Source organism: Telopea speciosissima, chromosome 8 (genome assembly GCF_018873765.1).
Source record: "Telopea speciosissima isolate NSW1024214 ecotype Mountain lineage chromosome 8, Tspe_v1, whole genome shotgun sequence".
Taxonomy (NCBI): domain Eukaryota; kingdom Viridiplantae; phylum Streptophyta; class Magnoliopsida; order Proteales; family Proteaceae; genus Telopea; species Telopea speciosissima.
The window spans coordinates 62557350-62578239 of record NC_057923.1 but is presented as its reverse complement, the minus strand read 5'-3'; the positions used below and the strand labels follow the sequence as shown (position 1 = coordinate 62578239).

The window sequence follows — 20890 nt, the reverse complement described above, 5'->3', positions numbered from 1 at the left end:
ACTCGAAAAACATTTCTTAATTCTGCAATGAAACCCAGTACCAGAATTTGGGACATTGAAGTCCTCCCTATTTCTGTCCATTGATTTGAGAATTGTGCTGATCCTATGCCTGGCTGAAGAACAATTGCAATTTTCCCTTTGCTTGTGCTGATCATCAATACTTGCAACTTCTGCTAATATCGTTTCTTCAATTACTCCGGATCTGATATCTAGTTTTGGATGATTGTTTGGGGATTTTATAAAGCTGCTTGAAGAGGTCCTCTGGCCCAAATTTGTGCCTGGTCTTTGCCCTTGAGTTGCTGAAATTGAGGTATCCACAGAGTGCAGGCGGTACTCTGTTTTGCTTGGCAGAATTGCACCTTTCATCTGGTATTTTGATCTCAGCAAGTATCTAAGGCATTGTTGGCCCTCTTAGAGATTGAGATTGTTTGATACTCGATTGAGATAGGACCAAGGCAGTGTATAAATTGTTATTTATTATCACTTTGCTTTTCTGCCTTTGTTCACTTGTTGGTTTAATAATCAAATTTCGTTTCAGTTTCCGCAGTCCTATCTGTCCTTCCCTTCTAACAGATCAACGTATAGAGGATCTTATAGAAATTATTTGACAACAGTTTTCCTGAAGATCCAAAATCAATTCGAAGATTGCCAAATCTAAAGTTTAGAGGCAGCACAGGTTATAAGGCTTCACTGTGAACCAATGTCTCTCCGTCTTCTACCGCCTTTTTTTTTTTTTTTTTTGAGCAAGTTACTCCCCCCTCCCCTCGATTATGCTCTAATGACAAACCCCTCCCCTGAGTATTGAGTAATGACTCTCCCCTCCCCTGTATTAATAAGATTCTATTAATCGTACCCATTCCGTTAAAAAGGACTATTAAGTGATAGGAAAAGACTATATTACCCCCCTCCTTCTGCTGATGATTCTTCTTCTTCTTCTTCCTCCTCCTCCTACAATCCCTTTCCTGCAACTCTGCCCCCACCCTGCTGCCAACGCAACCCCTCTCACCGTCCCCACTCATGCTCTCTCCTTGCCCTTTCCCTGCCGCACTGACGCAAAGGGTCTCCAAGGTGAGGAAATGATGACTTCAGACACACACAACATATCACCACGCAAAATAATTTCGGACCAAGTCCAAAGAAGAATTCGAGATGTTCAAACTGTCATATGGTCAAGGTTGAATATGAAATTCCAGGTGAGAGATCCCCACTACTAGTCCTCCCAAATAGAATGCAGTTTTAATGTCGGAACAACCAACAACAAAGGAACCGGAGGAGACCGAAACTAGATCTGCGGTAGAATGAAGAACCAGACTAAATTCGAATGAAACTTCCCACCAAGGATCTCGAATAGAGCCTCGAAGAAAGGGATCGCCTTGCTAGATAATAAAGTCCCAAAACTTGAGACTAAAAGAAGGAATCAGTAGGGAGATCGATGCCTCTCTTCTTGTGCAAACTAGCGCCTGAGATAGAATAGAGATGATACGAGGTAATGGAAGGAGGAGGAAAAGAAAGAAAAGGAAGAAGGAACAGAAAGAGAAAAGGGAGATTAGAAGGCTTACTGGGGGAAAGGAGGAAGCTAGGAAGATACCAATAGTCCCACAGATCCACACTGCTTCAACCAGGCAACACTCAACTCTCCGAGGTTTAACTCAAAACTCAATATTCAATTCAAAACAGAGAGATTTAAGAAAACAGTTGGAATTAGGATTCCATGAAATCGAGAGAATGATCTGGTTTTGAAAACAACGATAAATTAAGATTCCAAACTGATACCTAGATTTGAAAACATAATTAAAACATTAGATTCTAAGATTGAGAAATTTAGAATTCCTACTTGAGGAAGCATTCTAGAAAAACAGTGAAAAGATTGGGTTTTGATGATTGATTTTGAAAACAGGGTTGAAATCTAAAATTATAGAACAAGAAACACAACCAATAGATTAATAACTGTGAAGAACAAATTAGGAAGTTATGCGCAGGATAGAGAGATTATGATCTGACCTGAGTACTAAAAAGAAAAGATAAGAAGAACGAGAAAGCTGTGAAAAAAATGATATGACCAGGAATCACCACCTTATCTGAAAGGTTGCCATCACCTCCAGTACCCAACCTTGAAAGCACCAACTGTTCAACCAAAAAAAAAAAAAAATACCAACCGTTCTCTAATATTGGATGGCTTTCTTGCTCAGCGGTGGATGCGACAATGGTTATGGACGTTGTGAGGGCAGCGGTGGTGGTGGTGACCATTACTCACACTGGAGAAACGGTCTAGAGATGTTTTTAGGGTTTTGATATGGTTAGGGGTATTATTGGAATATCATAAAAATAAGGGCATTTTGGGGTTTAAATGAATTTTTTTTAAGGTGATGTCATCACTTAACAGCCATTTTTAACAGAATGGGTACCGTTGATAGAATCTTGTTAATATAGGGGAGGGGAGAGTCGAGTCATTACTCAATACCCAGGGGAGGGGTTTGTCATTAGAGCATAATCGAGGGGAGGGGGGGAGTAATTTACTCTTTTTTTTAAGTTTTTTTTTAAAAAAGTAAATTACTGCCCCCTCCCCTCGATTATGCTCTAATGACAAACCCCTCCCCCGGGTATTGCATAATGACTCTCCCCTCCCTGCATTAACAAGATTCTATCAACCGTACCCATTCCGTTAAAAATGGTTGTTAAGTGTTAAGTGTTAGAAAAATACCATATTACCCTTTGAAAGTTAAGTGTTAGTAAGAGACCATATTACCCTCTGAGAGTTAAGTCTTACAAAAATACCATATTACCCTAGTGTCTTAAAACATTCTACTCTTTCTCCTTTCCCTATCGTTTTCAACCATTGGAAAAGAGAAACTCGAATGTGTGAAAGCAAGGAGAACAATCAGAGGACAATGTCCAATAATATGCTTTTGTTCCCTATGTCATCTTCTTCTCCTGTTCCTTCTCCTTCTTCCTCTTGCCGGTGAGATCGAGCGAACCATCGATGTCTTCAATGACGATGACGGACTTGCCGGAGGTCTCAATTAAGAGCTTTCGCAGCTCTATATTGTTCTTCACGGCGGTGAGTTCGAGGTCATAGATGTCGTGGTTCAAGAGATTTGCCATGGCGGCGATCATGGTGGTCTTTCCGGTACCTGGAGGGTCGTACAGTAAGTAACCCCTCTTCCAAGCTTTGCCGATCTTGGCATAGTAACGCTCCAATTTTATGAGATTTTTTAATGAGAAGATAGTAAGTTAGTTTTATGTAGGTTTAGTGGTGTTAGAAATAGGATTCTAGGCAATCGGTATAAGACTTGACAGAATCTGCTTGTATATAATAATATATATATCCGAATGAAATATCAAAATAAATACAGAAATAAAACAACTTACAGTACCACAACGACTATCTCCTTGTTTCTTCCTAAGCAGCAAATAGCAACACAAGTGGAGTCGTACAGAGAGTACTTTCCTTAAGGTGTTGAACGCCCCCTATACGTGCAGATCTGGGTTGACCTTGGCGTTCTACCTCCAAGATAAAACCACTTCAATCACAATTGGCAGCATCCAAGAGTGATTACAATACGGAGTACCCGAAGGTAATTACTCAGTAATCAGAAAGGAAGAAGAAGGAAAAGAAGCAAACCACACTGTTTACAGAGCACAGGAAACACTTGGACAAATTATGTGCTTTGAAGCCCAAAGCCCATTTGCTTTTATAGGCCCACTAGTACCTGTACGTATAGGATGTGTCCCTACAGACTTGTAAACCCCCATATACAGACCCCTCTACGTATAGGTATGTATACATACCAGGTCCCTACATATGGGTGCATGTATATGCATGTGCCTATACGTACTACGATGCATGAGCATGATGCCATCTCGGATAAGGGGTGTATGTGCATGTATGTCACCAAAAAAGAATACATCAAATGAACCCACACCCGCCCCGCCCCGCCCCAACTCGGTGCGCGAGTGAAAAGCACCCCGAACCCCAACCTCACACATGGGATAAGAGAGACTTCCCTTAGAACCCTTTGTCCCTTGTAAGGAACATAAGCTCATATTAGCTCACTTTTTCTACTTGTTCCTAAGCAATGTGGGACTAAATTTGAAGAGGCACTCAAGCCTTTTCAAGTTTCTTTACAAAGTTACTCCAGAGGTCGTTGGTTCAAACCACCATGCACACACATATACAAGTGTTTCCAACAAAATAAAAACAAAGTAGAGGGAAAGGGTTTTTCATATTTGAAATTTATATTTCAAAAATAACATTTCATAAAGGAAAGTTTTGAAATTATTTTTTGAAAAACACAAAATCCAACAACTGGGAGTGTTAATCGCATATAATTCTCTCTGAATAAAAAAGTTAGCTTCCTTCTGTTTTTTTTTCATGTTTGCAGATGAATGCGGGTGAGTTGGTTTACTGTTTTAGCTTTCATTCTTTTAGAACACATCATCTTATGTTGAGTTAATGATATTACAATCTTCTTTAGGGGAATGAAATTCCGGGGGAAACATTGCCAGAGCCCTTCAACCAAGCAAAACAGAAAGTACTCTCAAGCACAATCACTGCCTGCAAACTTTCATTGTCCAATGAGACATCGTCTAATGCTCTTCCCTAGCCGATAGCAGTTGCATCTCACCTGTCAAAGTCTTTCCAGAAGCACTTCTCAAAGAAAGTTTTGCGAAAATTATCTAATGATATTCCCAAGTCTTCTGCTCTGCCACCATCAAACCCTTGCCCCAAAGAGTTTTCTTCCAATGAAGAAACTTTCACTTTTGTTGCTCCATCATCTCTTGGATGTTCTTCAAAATTGACCACTAGATTTTGGCAGAAATTAATGGCGAGATCTCGGTGGCGCTTGTGAAAGGAGAGCCTGAAAGAACGCTTTTCCTCGGAGTAATTATCGCCATAGAAAGGGTTTTGACGGTTGGTGGTGGAGACATGGGCTTTCCACCATAACTTGACCCCTTCAAAATGACCGGTTACTTCTTCGTGGTTATCGAGGTTGAGAACTAGTTTTGCAGAGTTGGTGGTAATATTGGCTTTGAGTCGCTTGGCTTGTGTGGAGGAATGGGTGTTGAGGTAGGTTTCGATGGAGGTGTAAGCCTCGTTCCGGTTGAAACGACCGCCGTTGTGCTCGTGGAAGCTGATTTACCATGTTCATAAGCTGGAAACCAGTTGGTGCTGTTTTGATTGTTCAAATCATTTTGTTTTCTGGTTTCTTATTCGTATAGTTCATCTGGGTTGTTGGCAAATGGTGTTGCAGGTAGAAGAAGAAGAAGAAGAAGGGCATTTTTTTTTTTTTGGTAAATAGGAAGAAGAAGGGCATTAGGGAGGGTAATCTTGGGATATCACAATCATAAGGGTATTTGTGGGTTTAAATAAAAATATTTAGGGTGATGTCATCACTTAACAGTCATTTTTAACGGAATGGGTACGGTTGATAGAATCTTGTTAATGCAGGGGAGGGGGGAGTAATTTACTCTTTTTTTATTTTATTTACATGGTTGTAACCAACATATTGGAGATTTTTTGAATAATGAATTGAAAAGTGAGTTTTTGCGTGTGCACATTCCCCCCCTTTTTTTTTTGTTCTTCTTCTTCTTCTCATGAGTTCTGTGATTATCCTTCCTTCATACATTGCGAATTGGTCTTTAATTTAAAGTCATTGGAGCAATCGAGGCAAGAGGGTGATCCAAATAGCTTGATAGAAGTCAGAAGTTCAAACTTGACTGTGGCATGCATGCACTCTCCATCAATACTATTTGATGACGGTAGACCGATCCTACAGTTCGCTTGTTGTTTGAGCAATCCGGAGAAAGAGCCAAACATCCTAAAAAGAAAAATTAGGAACATAGAAAGCAATCAGCCTTGGTGAGTGATCTTCTCAATATATCTTCTTGTCAGCGTCAGTATATAGGATATTATTCAACTAATATATGTATTACCAAACACGTTTTCTTTTGTTCATTCAGAAATTAGGTCGGGAAATAGAAATACAAAAAATTATTTCTAGAATAAAAACATGGCTCAAAGCCTCAAACAGAAGCGTTATCATGCATAAGGGTGTCAAAGCCAAATCAAACCGGTTATCAAAATTGAATCGAACCAGTTAAATCGAAACAACAGATCGTTTAACCGTTTATATAATTGGTTCGGTTCAATTTAGATCGATTAATCCAATGGTTTCAAATCGTGTAATCCAATTAAAACCGATTATAACCAAACCGTCTAACCGTTTAAAAACCTCAGTTTTAGGGGAGCTATTGACTCGTACTGTTATGTGCTTCTGGATCTCTATATTTTGAAGCTATAACCATGGCTTCCTTTGTTCCTATTTCATTCTTAATTTTTATATGCGTCTTCCTTAATGGTCATGTGCACTGCTAAAGGCCCCCAATTGTGAATGTTGGTGTGGTCTTTACATTTGATTCTGTCATCGGTAGAGTTGCAGCTGTCGATATCGATGGGGATCCAACCATTCTTAATTTTTATCTTCTTCTTACCCCCAATTTGTAGAGACTTGGTGGATGTTCTTTCAAACAACTTCGTTTTTTGCTGATATCTTAGTTAATCTCTAAACTAAGTTTTAATATTCAATTTGTTTTTTTTTTTTTCGTCCAGAAATTAGAACCATAAATTTTATCTCAGGTGTTATAATGTATAAATATTACAGGTTCTAGGAAAGTTGTGGATTTTAAAGAAGCTATCGCTATCAGAAAATAGGGAGATTAAAAGAGATGCACTAGGTGGAATTTCTGATTGGAAAGATTAATAGAAAATTCATTTTCTATTAAAAAATACAGTAAGTAACCGGTGTAAATTAGACTTAGTAAATGTCTAATCGAAACCATGTAAAAAACCGTATAGAACCATTAAACTAAAATTGTTTGTCAAACGGTTCAGGTTTTGATTATGAGATTGTTTAGTTAAATGGTCCGATTACGGTTTCTACCCTCAAGGCCTCAAGCAGTCAAAATCGAACCGAATCAAACCATTTAACCGAAACCGGATCGTTTAACACCTTTAATCATGCAAGGCCTTGATGCCTGGAATCGACTGGGATCGGTCTGGAACCAGATTCCGAGTCACAGGCAGGCACACATGCACGCGCACGGTCACACAGACACGCACACAACACAAACTTTCTTAAGTCGTTTTTTCGGCAACCCCCTGCGGTGCTTGGTCCATTACTCGGACCGGTGGTGGCTTCCTGACCGCTCCCTCTTCGGACTTCGATCAATCGTCAAAGTAAAGACGTCAACTCTGTGCTCTGCAGCTATGGCGGGTACTCAGTAGAGGACTCCAAACTAGGGTTTTGGTTCTCTCCTCTCAATTTCGTAACAGCCAAAAAGTCGAAAACCATAGGAAACAAAAAGCGTTAGAAGTTCGAGACTAGAACAATTGGGAGAGCAATGAAACCTTTCTCTCGATTTTGCTCGTTATTAGTCTGTCTCGGTGTTTTTCTCTGGCACACGGAATCAGCTCCTCAAGCTTTTCGTAGAGATCCGGGACATCCACAGTGGCATCACGGAGCTTTTCACGACGTCAAAGACAGTGTTCGTTCCGATGTTCGACGAATGCTACACTCTCGCGCTGAGGTAATTGTTTCTCTTTAGTCTTTACTGCGTTCCATTTTTCTTATTCATCGATTTGTGTATCGGTATCGGTTTATATAGTAATTCTGAATTTCACACTATAATTCAGATCGTGACTGGGAGTTTTAGTTGGAACAAAAACATTTCATGGATTTATGCAATTCTGTAGCTGTCTTGCAGGTTCCATTCCAGGTCCCACTTGAAGTTAATATAGTCCTCCTCGGTCTCAATGGAGATGGGGGTTATAGGTACGTTGTTGATTCGCACAAGCTGGAGGAGTTTCTGAGAAGCAGCTTCCCATCCCATAGGCCCGCGTGCTTGGAGACGGGCGAGCCACTCGATATCGAACACCATCTTGTCTATAATGCATTTCCGGTACGCTTCTGATTTAATTGCCAGTATATTGTTTATCTGTTTATCCTGCTCGTTCCGGGCATTCAAAATTATTGTTTTACGGCTCCAGTCTCTGCGTTTATCTTTTAGATTTTCTTTTCGCAAGTATGCCAGGAGATTGTTGAGTATGTGCCATTTCATGCCATATTCATGTATGCACCATTGTTGTACCTTGCCAAGATGGTGTGACACTATATTGGGTTCTAAATGCTAAAACATTTTAATGAATTTTTTAGTTGCCTTGGATGTGCCTGGCTTAATTTAATGTGCACATTTTTTTTGGATGGCAAAGAAGAAAATTTTTATCGAGAGGGAAAAGAGGAAATTATTTTTGACATTGATGTCCCTGATGGCAACAAAAACTAGGAACCAATGGGCAGTTCTGACAATCTTTTTGCATTGATTTATGGTTTAGAGACTGGAGGCTGGACACTTCAATGTTGACTTAGAATGGTTGAATGGAAAGTATTAGATCCCTAGTGAAAAGTTCTGTGACAGAACTCTTTTGGGTTAATTGATGGAAGAGGGAAATTGAGGTTTGGTGTCAGATTCTGTAGTCCTGAGAAGTGGCAGGGGAGAAATATCAGGGGATACAAATTTTAAGGCATGCATATTGGAGTACAGCAATGGAGTCCGGGAGACTTAGCAGTTGTTATCAGATTGTTAATGTGTGGTTGCAGAGAGGTCCGTGAGGTGCTTACCTTCTAGTGGATACTGCACTAGGTGAACTATTTGGTGGATGAACTGGCTATGGAAGTAGTTGAGAAGGATTTGGCATACATTGGGATTTACCTCATGCAACGTGTTTGGGTCCTTTTTTATTATTTATTTAGAACCTCCCCCTCTTACCGATTCTGTGCTGTAATGAAAGTGCACACTATTCATGGGAGGAGGGGAGTGAAAGAAAACAAAATAGATTCAATTTAATTTTGTTCTATTAAAAGAGTCAGTATGTGTCCATAAACACTTCAAGAAGAGGGTTTCTTTTCTGTTTATTTATTACAATGGATGTGCCAAGTCTAAGAAAACAATGTCTTCCCAAATCACTGTCCTCTTCTTTCTCTTTTTATGTTGTTATATGGTTTATTTTAATTCAATTGCTATAAATTTTATTTCTGAGTGCAGGCTGGGCAACCAGAACTAATAGCACTCGAGAAGGCAATGAAGGAGGCTATGGTTCAAGCTGGAACTGCAAGAGAGGTGATCCCATTCTAAATTTGTTTTTGTGTTGTGTTAGTATATTATTTCTTCCATTTTATATTTGAAAGTTACTAGGATCTAGTCTAAATGAGGTGCAGTGATAGTATATTCTTTTTTCCATTTTTATTTGAAAGTTAGAGGTATATTTGATCTAAATGAAGTGCAATAACTTGTCTATGTTTTCTAGAGTGAATATGGGAGGGAAGTGCCTCTATTTGAGGTAGATGCAATGCTTGTGGAGCCAGTATTTCAGAAACTATATTCTTACATATTTGACATGGATCATGGTGGATATTCTGAAGCTGAGATGGTAGACAAGCCTGTGCCCAGTGTAATATTTGTTGTTAATTTTGATAAGGTATAGACTACCAATATTCTCCATCTGCTACTATGCTTATCCTCCTCCCTCATACCCACTGCAGTCAATTTATTGTATGGAGTACTGTCTGTCTTTCATCTAGTAAGATATCAAAGAGCACCTAGGAACAGAATGCTTGCATTGATTGTGAAACTCTGTTAATTATAATGTGGCTATTTTACTAATTTTCTTTTGGGTTGTTATTGCTTTACCTTCCTCCCCCCCCCCCCCCCTACTTTTTGCAGGTCAGAATGGATCCTAGGAACAAGGAAATTGATCTTGACAGTCTAATGTATGGGAGAATAAATGAGCTTACCGAGGAAGAAATGAAAAAACAGGAGGGTGACTACATTTACCGTTACCGTTACAATGGAGGTGGAGCATCTCAAGTCTGGTTGGGCTCTGGCAGGTATGATTAAAGTGTACTTTTTTTCTTTCTTTCTGGTTATTGATTATGGTGAACTGAGTCCTGACATGGAGAATGTAACAGAATATAAAGCTAAAACACCAGAACTGAGAGTGAGAAGAGAAGAGAAGAAGAAGAAGAGATGGAGAGAAGGTAATGTAGTCCTAGATAGACAAAGGTCTACTAGGATTCAAGTGAACCAGGACCTCCCTAATCAGCTGGCCGATTGGACAGAATTGAGGAATTAGGTCAATTCTAGGGTTGGGTTTATGAATATGGAGATGAGTCTTATATGGTATTAATAGGCAGGTTTAGAGGAAGCTGATGAGCTAGGTTTGAGTGAGATTTTAAAATTCAGAAAAACTAGGGTTCCGAGTTTTTGGGTTTTGGATAAGGTAAGTGAGGTGGTTTTTAGGTTTAGGATGGGAGTTTAGGGCTAGGGTTCTGGTTGATTCTTCCAATGATGGGGAAGGACATTCGATCAGAATTTCAGGCTGGATGGATGCGTAAAAGTGTAGATCTGGGAATTTCTAGGGTTTTTGGGTTTAATGTCTGTTGGGGAATTCTAGGGTTTAATGGAGGGATGGGGAAGAGGTTGCTGTCGAGTGTTAGGAAGATGGTAAGGCTGCTGTGGGTGAAATTTGATTGTGTTTGATGGAGGGAATTAGGCTGGACAGGGTTTAGATGGAGTTAGGGTTATGGGGATCGAATGTGGGAATGTAGGCTTAGGTTGGAAGATTAGGAGAAGAAGGGTAGTTGCAGGAAAATTAAACCAACTTACTTGATTTGCAGGAATCCGAAGGCAGCAGCTTGAAATAACTTGTAGCAGAGAAGAGCCTCCCGATCTGAACAGATGCAAGGAGTCGATTGGAGTCCACTAATCCCTTCACCTTGAGATCCACAAGGCAACCCACTGAGGAGCAGAGCAGCAGCAACAATAGCAGCTAAGATTGAGAATCAGATTTTTGAAAATTGAACTGTGGGGGAGCCTCCCACGATTGTCTTATGTATAATTCATGGCCAAAGGCCTTACACCTAATCAGCTCAGGAATAGAAATCCTAGAGCCTGAATGTCTATTACAACTATAATTCTGCCCTCTTTAGAAATCGTGGAGGGGGACTAAATAACTTAAAAAAAAAAAGAAAATACTGAAAAGATCCTCTAAGGACCAATAGAAATAAAAGAAAATCAGCCAATAGGAAAGAGTCACTTAAATTGAACTGGTCAGACCAATGGTTCAATTTGAGTACAAAAAAAAAAAGTATAGAAACTGAAAACTGAAAATTAAAACTCGGTTCCAACAATCTAACTTTCAGACCTATTTCTAGGGCTGCTTCTTCTTCTTGCGGGTACTTGGACCTGCATCAAAAGGAAAAGAGTGTGACTGTGAGAATCGAGTACTCAGTCCCTCTCCATACTATTTTATTATAGCAATCAAAATATTCAGACTACAAGAAGGATTCCTAATTATAATAGGATCCACAGAAAATAAAATAAAACAACTCCTAACAGAACTAGAACTAATTAGAGAGAAATCCTAATAGAACCAGGAGTATTAAGGGAGAAATCTCGATTAGGATATTCTAATATCCTAATCGAGATATCATAAACCCTAGTCACTCGATATACTTTAACACTCCCCCTCAATCTGGAGTGTACAAATCACCAAGACCCACTTTGTAACAACTTCAACGAAAAGCAGGACCAAACAACGGCTTAGTAAAACACATCACCCAATTGATTAGTAGTGGAAACAAATGGGGTAGAAATCAACTTCTTCATGACAGCGTCCCGAACAAAGTGACAATCAACTTCAATGTGCTTCGTCCTCTCATGAAACACTTGATTACTGGCAATATAAATGGCTGCTTGCTTGTTACAAAACATTTGCGAAGGCTGAGTGATAGGAAATCCTAAATCCTGAAGTAGTGATTTTATCCACATCAACTCAGCAGTCGTATGTGCCATAGTGCAATACTTAGCTTCAGCACTAGATCTAGCAACAATGGTTTGTTTCTTACCTTTCCAGGTGACTAAGTTACCTCCCACAAAAGTGCACTAATCGATTGTGGAGTACCTATCACCATCAGCACCAGCCCAATCAACATCAGAAAACCCAACCAGATTTATATTGCGATTGGGACAATAAATAAGACCCTCGCTAGGAGCACCTTTAAGGTAGCGAAGAGCATGACAAACAGCATCCCAGTGAACTTTCTTTGGAGCTTGCATAAACTGACTAATAACTCCAATAACAAAGGAAATATCTGGTCCAGTAACAGTCAAATTGATGAGTTTGCTAACAAGTCTTCGATACTGATGTACAGCTGTAAAGTCTTCACTCTCACTAGATCCAAGTTTGTGATGGGGATCCATGGGAGTATCAGCTGGTTTAGAAGCCAACATTCCAGTTTCAGATAGGAGATCAATAACATATTTCCTTTGTGATAAACCGATACCTTTCTTGCTACGCAAAATTTCAATACCAAGAAAATATTTAAGAATATCCAAGTCTTTCATCTGGAAGTGTTGATGAAGATAGGCCTTCACTTGAGCAATACTAGAAGCATCATTACCAGATATAATAATGTCATCCACATAAATACCATTATAACCACCTTTGAGCCCTGGCGGCAAGCAAAAACAGAATGGTTAGAGTAACACTATGAGAACCCGAATTGAGTAACAATGGAGCTGAATTTATTAAACCATGCTCTTGGAGATTATTTCAACCTATAGATTGCCTTGCGAAGTCGACATACTTTGGTAGAATCCTCCCCCTGAGCAACACACCTTGGAGGTTGCTCCATATAAAGATCACCATATTGAAAAGCATTCTTGATATCCATCTGATACAACAACCAATCTAAATTGACGGCCAAAGAGATCAGAATCCGAACTGAGTTCAAGCAAGCAACAAGTGAGGTCTCAAAATAATCAACACCATAAGTCTGTGTATAGCACTTGGCAACTAGGCGGGCCTTAAGACGATCAATAGAACCATCAAGATTGTATTTGATAGTATAAACCCAACGACAACAGACAAGATCCTTCCCAAATGGTAATGAAATCAGAGTCCAAGTATTGCGAGAATGTAAAGCATACATTTCGGTGTTCATTGCCACGTTCCAGCCAGGATGAGATAAAGCCTCACGGTAGGTGGTAGGGACAAAGTTAGTAGACAAATCAAAAGCAAGTGGGTGATAGTGAGGTGGAAGATGAGAAATGGATACATAATTTTCAATGGGATAAACAATGAGAGATTGATGAGATTATTGAGTACACAAGCGAGTACCTTTACGAACGACAATTGGTAAGTCAAGAGAACCCTCAACGTCAGAATTAGATGGCGGGGCAAGAGAAGCGATGTCTGCAGTAGTGGATGGCAGCTCCGAAACACTGGGAGCAGGATGTAATGGACCAGGGTCAATGGTGGGCGGCTCAGCGCTAGTGGAGGGTAAAACGCGTGGGAGACAACGGAGACGTTGATAAACCTTAACAGGTGGAGAGATAGGTATGGGCATAGGTATGGGAGGGACCTAGAAGTTCTTCATTGGATACAAGGGACGGTGTAAGTGAAGGAAAATAAGGAGTATTTTCAAAAAAGGTAACGTCAGCTAAGAAACTGTTTAGAGAAATAGGATCAAAACATTTGTAACCTTTCTGGGTCCTAGAGTAACCAAGAAAAATACATTTAATAGACCGAGGAGACAACTTGTCAACGACAGGGTGAAGAATGTGAACGAAGCAGACACAACCAAACACACGTGGTGGAGAGGTGAACAAGGGATGATTTGGGTACAAAAGAGAAAAAGGAATTTCATTTTGTAAAACGGATGATGGCATGCGATTAATAAGATTACAAGTAGTGAGAACAACATCACACCAAAAACAATTGGGTACATTCATGTGAAGTATAATGGACCTGGCTACCTCAAGTAAATGTCTATTTTTGCGTTCGGCCGCTCCATTTTGTTGTGGGGTGTACGAACAACGAGTTTGGTGAACAATACCATGAGTGAGACAAAAATCAGAAATCTCAGTTTGAGTGTATTCAAAGGCATTGTCAGAACGAAAAACTTTAATAGACTCGTCAAACTGAGTTTTTATTTTCTGATGAAAAATTTTAAATATAGTAAGAAGCTGAGTCCAGTCTTTCAACAAATAAACCCAAGTGGAACGAGAATAATCATCCACAAAACTAACAAAATAAGAAAAACCTAACTTAAAAATAATGAAGAACTTCTAGGTATAATACGAGCAAGAAAAGAGGCATGGTGATGTTTGCCTAGTTCACAAGCTTCACTCTCAAGGCGAGGGGCGGACTTGCAACTAGGAACCATCAACTGTAGTTTAGGAAGAGATGGGTTACCAAGGCGTAAATGCCATTGCATTGGAGTAGTTAAGGTAGTAGATGTAGCTGCAGTAGAAGGGCCAGTGCCATCCTAGTAAAACAGGCCATCATGCTCAAGCCCTCCACCAATCGTCTTCCTTGTACGAAGGTCCTGAAACACACAATAAGAAGGATAAAGGGTCACAGAACAATTAAGAGATTTAGTAAGCTGACTGATGGATAAAAGATTCAAAGGTAATTTAGGAACATGAAGTACAAAAGAAAAAGTTAAGGAAGAAGTGGGAGAAACAGTTCCATGACCAGTGACCTTAGTAGAGGACCCATCAGCAAGGAGCCAAGGATAACATTAGAAGAGGTTTGTACATGATTTAAAGAAGAAAACAAACCCAGATTAGGGTAACACAAGACCCAAAACAGTAGCAGCAGCAGTATCACACTTGATAGCAGTAGCAAGAGTAGTAAGCTGACAATCGTCTTCTTAAAAAACCCAGATTAGGGTTGGATAAAGTTACCGTGAGGGTTAGGGTTTCAAAACCCAAAACTTCTAGTAGTAGTAGCAAAATTGGGGTTTGAAAACCCAAAAACAGTAGCAGAAAAACCAACAGGTAGCAGTAGTGAGGTAAGGGTATGATTTAAAACCCAACAATACCAGCAAGACAATCGGCAGAGTTAAGTTTTGAAGAAACCCAAACTCAACCAAATAACAGAAGAATAATTGAATGCTGTACCTGAAGAAGGGAACCAGAATTGGATCAATTGGAGACACAATCACCTAATAAAAAGCCCTGAACAGAGAACCGCAGGGGATAGAGGAGAGAAACTTGCAAATAGAACTGTTGAATCTGCAATCGATCCTCAGAATAATTGAGCACCTTCGACTTTAAGTTCTCCAATCGATCAGATCCTTCAGGTAAGCTGTGGTAAAAATAAGCCCTTAGTTTTCAATTGAAAACTCTATCTAGGGCTTAATCCATATATGCAGCAAAGGGTGCTGCACCCTTAGAAGAAATTAAAACTTTGAGAAGACTCTCAAACCAGAATCGCAAGAGACAACAACCTAATGGTTGTGCTCTGCTACCATGTAACAGAATATAAAGCTAAAACACCAGAACCGAGAGTGATAAGAGGAGAGAAGAAGAAGAAGAGATGGAGAGAAGGAAAAGAGACTGTGACTGTGAGAATCGAGGGCACAGTCCCTCTCCATACTGTCTTATTTATATCAATCAAAATATTCAGACTACAAGAAGGATTCCTAATTATAGTAGGATCCACAAAATAAAATAAAACAATTCCTAATAGAACTAGAACTAATTAGAGAGAAATCCTAATAGAACTAGGAGTAGTAAGGGAGAAATCTGGATTAGGATATTCTAATATCCTAATTGAGATATCATAAACCTAATCACTCGATATACTTTAACCGAGAAGAATGTTGGTGTTGAGATTTTTTTAATATTGAGGTGAACATCTGCTAGCTTGATGTTCTTTTGAGTAGATAAAAACATTTAAGATCTAGGTGTCTACTTGATGCTTTTGTGTGTTGATTTTTTTTTTTTGTTGTTAAACCAATGATTATTTTTATGGAATCTATGTACAGGTATGGTATAAATCTAGTCGATCCTTGATCATTTGTTTTCCTTCGTGAATATTGTGATACTTTGGTTAGGAAAGATCTATGAAGTATTATTTTTCCACAGGATTTCTTTTTTATTCAGAAATATTGAAGAAAATAGATTTTTGGTGCACATCTAGCCAGCCTTTAATGTAGTTTCATTTTCAATCTGTATTTGTTTATATGAAGCAGAATATGCTCTTCTTTGTCATGCTGTGGGCCTGTGGCTAGCAATTGCTTCAATCTGCTGAGTTATCATGTGTCATTCCCTTATTTTTTTTTCTGTGTTTGGATCTAATTCTCCTTCCATGCTGTCCAGATTTGTTGTAATTGACCTCTCAGCAGGCCCTTGCACATATGGAAAGATAGAAACTGAAGAAGGAAGTGTCAGTTATAGAACATTACCTCGGTTATGGAATTTAATGTTTTCAAGAGGTTCAGTTGCTGCTAGTGTTCGCTCTACCCGTGATTTGTTTTTGGGACAGCTTGGAGCTCTGATTTCAACCACCATTGAACATGTCATAGCTCCGGATGTAAGGTATTTTGAGTCATCTTCATGCAATTGATAATGTATAATATTTCATACCATTTTTTTTTAAACTGAGTGCCTCGTGCAGTAAGATCAGTCCTTCAATGATGAGATACTCTCTCTCTAAAATCAGAAAACAAAGTTTAACTTTTAGCATGCACTGTTTGAAAGTTAGACTTTGAACAAAGATAGAGGTTGGTTTTTATGTAGTCTTAGATTGGTAGGAGACCAGCTAGGAGCCAATCAACCAGGATCTGTTATGAACAGGTGAATTGGCTAGGTCAAAATAGGGTTTTTGGTGAAATTAGGTTTAGGGTTTTATGTATGGGTTATGTCAAGTTGAGATAGGGGGTCTATAAGTGAAGGTCCTGAGATGTTTTGATGGATGGAAGTGTGCAAACTTGAATGGCAGCAAGTTAGGGCTAGGGTTTCGGGTTTTTTAAAAGAAGAAAAGATGGATTTCTAGGGTTTGGGTGGACAGAAGTTAACCAAACTTGAATGGTTTTCTTAGGAGGGTATGAGGGATAATCGGTCAGATTTGTGGACTGTTCTGGTGGTTGGTTTGGGCTGTGGGAGTTTTAGGATTTTGGGAATTGATTTGAGATGGGGGAAATTAGGGTTTCAGTGGTTGGAAGGTTAGAAGAAGATTGGTAGGGGTTGGGGATGATTCAAACTTACTTTAGTTATTAAATTTCCTTGGTAGCAGCTTGCTTGATTGTAAAACTAGAATAAAAATCAAAACTTGAACTAAAACTTGAATGAGATCTTCAAAGAACCACCCGGGCTTCGCACCGCAAGGTGTTGATTGGATCAAACACCAATCCCACCAAGGAACCACCCGGACTTCCCACCAAGAAGATTGGCTCATTCTTCCTGTTCCCTTAACTCTCTTGGCATCGCTGCTCCCTCCTCCCTCCTGCAAACCTACCTTTCCTAATTTCCTCCTCCATCGGATAAACCCCCATCTCTAACCCCCTTGCATTTTGAGGTGGGCCCTCTATCGATACCCACCACATTCCAGATACCACTTTTCCCCGACCCTAAACCCACGGGGATGGGCCACCCTACTTTTCTTAACCCGCTCTCATATCTCATTTCTAGCCCTTAACCCATCCACTAGGTTAAGCCCTACCAGACCAGAAGGTCTAATCCCCATTTCTTCCCCCCCCCCCCCTGGTGTCCTCGCCCAAAAGGCTCGTTATTCTGTCCCCTCTGCAGGGTCCTTTGCTGCCCTCCTCTCTTCTCCCCGACCTTCCTCCCCCTCTCCTGGCCCCCTCTCCCCCTCCTCCTTTTAACCTAGCCCTCTCCCTTGCCCTCCCCCTATTTACCACTTCTCCCCAATTCGGGAGAATTAGAGGTGTTGACCCTTACGGCCTGCTTGTTCCCACCAGGCCCCTTCGAGCCCTGATTATGTGGAGCCCCTAAACCACCTTCCCTACTCTTCCAGATGAATCAAGGCATCATCTAAAATACCCGAGGCTTAAATTCCTCCTCAAAGCAATTCGAAGTTCGCAACTGTATCAGGAAGCTCTCTCCCTCCTCCTTTTAACCTAGCCCTCTCCCTTGCCCTCCACCTATTTACCACTTCTCCCCAATCCTGGAGCATTAGAGGCGTTGTCCCTTAAGGCCTGCTTGTTCCCACCAGGCCCCTTATAGCCCTGGTTATGCAGAGCCCCGAAAGCACCTTTCCTACTCTTCCAGATGAATCAAGGCATCATTTGAAATGCCCGAGGCTTAAATTCATTGTCAAAGCAATTCGAAGTTCGCAACTATACCAAGAAGCTCCATGTAGCATTTTACTTCCTTATTGGGACAAGGGTGAAAGAGGAATACGCCCCCAAAATTGCCTCATCGATTATTCCGAGTTGGTCAGTCTCCTCCAACTACACCCATCACCCTAACGACAGCCTATTGTGCCTGTGGGACCCTCCAAAATTCAGGTTCAATTGTTGTCTTCCCCCTCTTAGTTCATTCATGTGAACATGTTTGACTACCAAGGGAACTTCTGCTTTCTCTTCACTGCAGTATATGCCTCTAGCTCTACAGTTGAGAGATCTTCTCTTTGGGTAGTCCTTCACCTCATTGCTTTGTAAGTGGGATCCCTTCCTTGGGCCATGGCGGGTGACTTTAATATTATTCGCTTTGGTGACGTTTGGTCATAAAATTAGGAGTTCACTTTGATGATGTCTCAGTTGATGCTTTTAATGATTGCCTTGAGGACATTCGCGAGTGGGCTGAAATATACCTGGAATAATAGAAGAAGTGGTGGTTCTAGAATTGCTTGCAAACTTGATAGGGTGATGATGAATGAAGCTTGGTTTTCCTCCCTCCCCTCCTCTCATGCAATCTTTGATGTGCTCAAGGTTCGAGAACTCGGAACTCGGAACTCGGTACCAACTCAACCCTTGGAAAACCGAGTCGAGTCGAGATCTTGCCGAGTTGGTGCATTTTTTTTTCCGACTCGAAGCCTCAACTCGGTGGGTTTTAGACCTAGTTTGGGTCTGAAACTTGGTTTTCAGCCTATTTTTGGTCATTTAAACACAATGGCATTATTAGATTTTGCAAAAACAAAGTCCAAATATGAGTTTCACTTCGGACCATAGGTTGGTAGGCGACGATGTACCAAAATACCCTATTCTACACATAGTTTAGTAATAGAAAGCAATCAAAACATTCAATTAATGTAAAACAACTTAAATAAGCATTAGAAATGTTAAAGTGTACAATACATCAATCTTTAAACAAATGTTACATAAAATGTGATATGTTAATGTATTCAATCCCAACCATATCCACATAGAATTCCCATGTCATAGTGTTGCTGTAGTTTTGCACATAGTTTGCCACAACACTCATATAAGTGTTGTAATCAACATATTCCAACTCCCCTATCCTAGGGTATAGAAGAGGCGGAGGCGGTTGGTTTGAGGCATGAGATCAACTGCTACTGTCATATTGAGGCATGTATGGGTATGGCTGGTTTGGGACTGGGAATATGGGCCCAAAATCAGACCCAGTGCTTTGATTGTCAAACTCATGTGTTGTTTGCCCAAACTATATTCGGAACCGGTGCTCTCCTGGCCATGTAGTTGAATCTTCAAATGTGCATCTGAATCACCTCTCCCGAAGTTCAAGTCTTGAAATCCACAGGTAAAATGAAGAAGGAGCTTCAAATGGGGAAGAAGAGAAGAGTTTTGGAAGCTTTGGACAGAACTCGACCAAGATATGTCGAGTTGGGTAAGTAAATAAAGTGGTAGATGGGTCATTTAATGGATCAACCCGAGATCTCAACCTGATATCCGAGATCTCGCCGAGATCTTGTGCTTTTAAGTATCGTATTCCATCTTGTCTCGGCTTCTCAAAAAACCGAGAAACTCGCCGAGATCTCGCGAGTTCTTGAACTATGGATGCGCCTGACATCTCTGACCACAAGCCCATTGCTGTCCATATTTAGCTCTACGTCTCCTTTGCCCCAAAGCCATTCAAATTCTTTGATATGTGGTCCTCTCATGCCGACTACCTCTGTTCTGTTCAAGAGGCTTGTGCCAAGCCAGTTCAAGCTCACTCGGCCACGTTATCTCCTTTGCCCAGAAGCTCAGGAATGTGAAGAGTGCTCTCAAATGCTGGAACTCTTCAAGTTTTGGGAACATCTCTACCTTGATCTCAGATTGCTGTTCAAAACTTTCAGATATTCAGCTGAGACTCCAGTCTGATGTTCACAACTCTTCCTTGGCAGAAGAAGAGAAGTCCGTATCCAAAGATCTTGAATCCTTAGTTACCCAAGAAGAGACCTTCTTAAAGTAGAAGTCCAGAGTTAAGTGGCTTGAGTGGAGACTCCAATTCTGGGTACTTCCACAGGCCTATCAATGCTAGGACCAATGCAAACTATTTCTCCATGCTTTTGGCAAGTGATGGCTTTCCTCTCTCTAAGGTGGAAGACATCAAGGATGAGGCAGTTGGCTACATGACGAAATTTTCAGGCCCCTTTCCACCCTCTCTTCGGATGCTATCCCTGATGGCCTGCTCAACAAGTTCCCCTCCTCCTCCCTCCAGGCCCTCCTATCTGATAAAGAGATTCTTTCCATTGTCATCTTTCACAAGGCTAACAAAGCTCCTGGACCAGATGCCTTTAGCCTGGGTATTTTCTCCTCTGCTTGAGATATCATCAAGGTGGATCTTATCAAAGCCTTGCAGAGCTTCTTCTTTTATCCTAGGCAGATTAAAGAGGTCAATCACACTTTCCTCTGTCTCATCCCTAAGAAAGATGGTGCTTCCTCCATGGCAGATTTCAGGCCTATCTACCTTTTCAACTTGCTTTACAAATTCATTAATTGGCTCAAGCTGGTGGTTGACTCCCTTGTCAGTGACAACCAATCTGCCTTTATCCTTGGCAGAAGCATATTAGATAACATCTTCCTCTGCAACAAATTAGTCAGAGGCTTTGAGAGGAAGA

The 20890-nt window shown here is 40.5% G+C and overlaps 1 protein-coding gene across 1 annotated transcript in view; it reads left to right on the top strand.

The window, feature by feature from the left end:
- Nucleotides 1-7195: 7195 nt before the first annotated feature.
- Nucleotides 7196-20890, top strand: part of LOC122670703 — a 30965-nt gene continuing 17270 nt past the window's right edge. The window contains exons 1-7 of the mRNA XM_043867663.1: nt 7196-7357; nt 7398-7587; nt 7765-7959; nt 9103-9177; nt 9365-9535; nt 9781-9944; nt 16228-16446. Of these exons, the coding sequence (XP_043723598.1) occupies nt 7402-7587; nt 7765-7959; nt 9103-9177; nt 9365-9535; nt 9781-9944; nt 16228-16446 (1010 nt within the window). The 5' untranslated portion in view covers nt 7196-7357; nt 7398-7401. The remainder of the gene's footprint in view (nt 7358-7397; nt 7588-7764; nt 7960-9102; nt 9178-9364; nt 9536-9780; nt 9945-16227; nt 16447-20890) is intronic.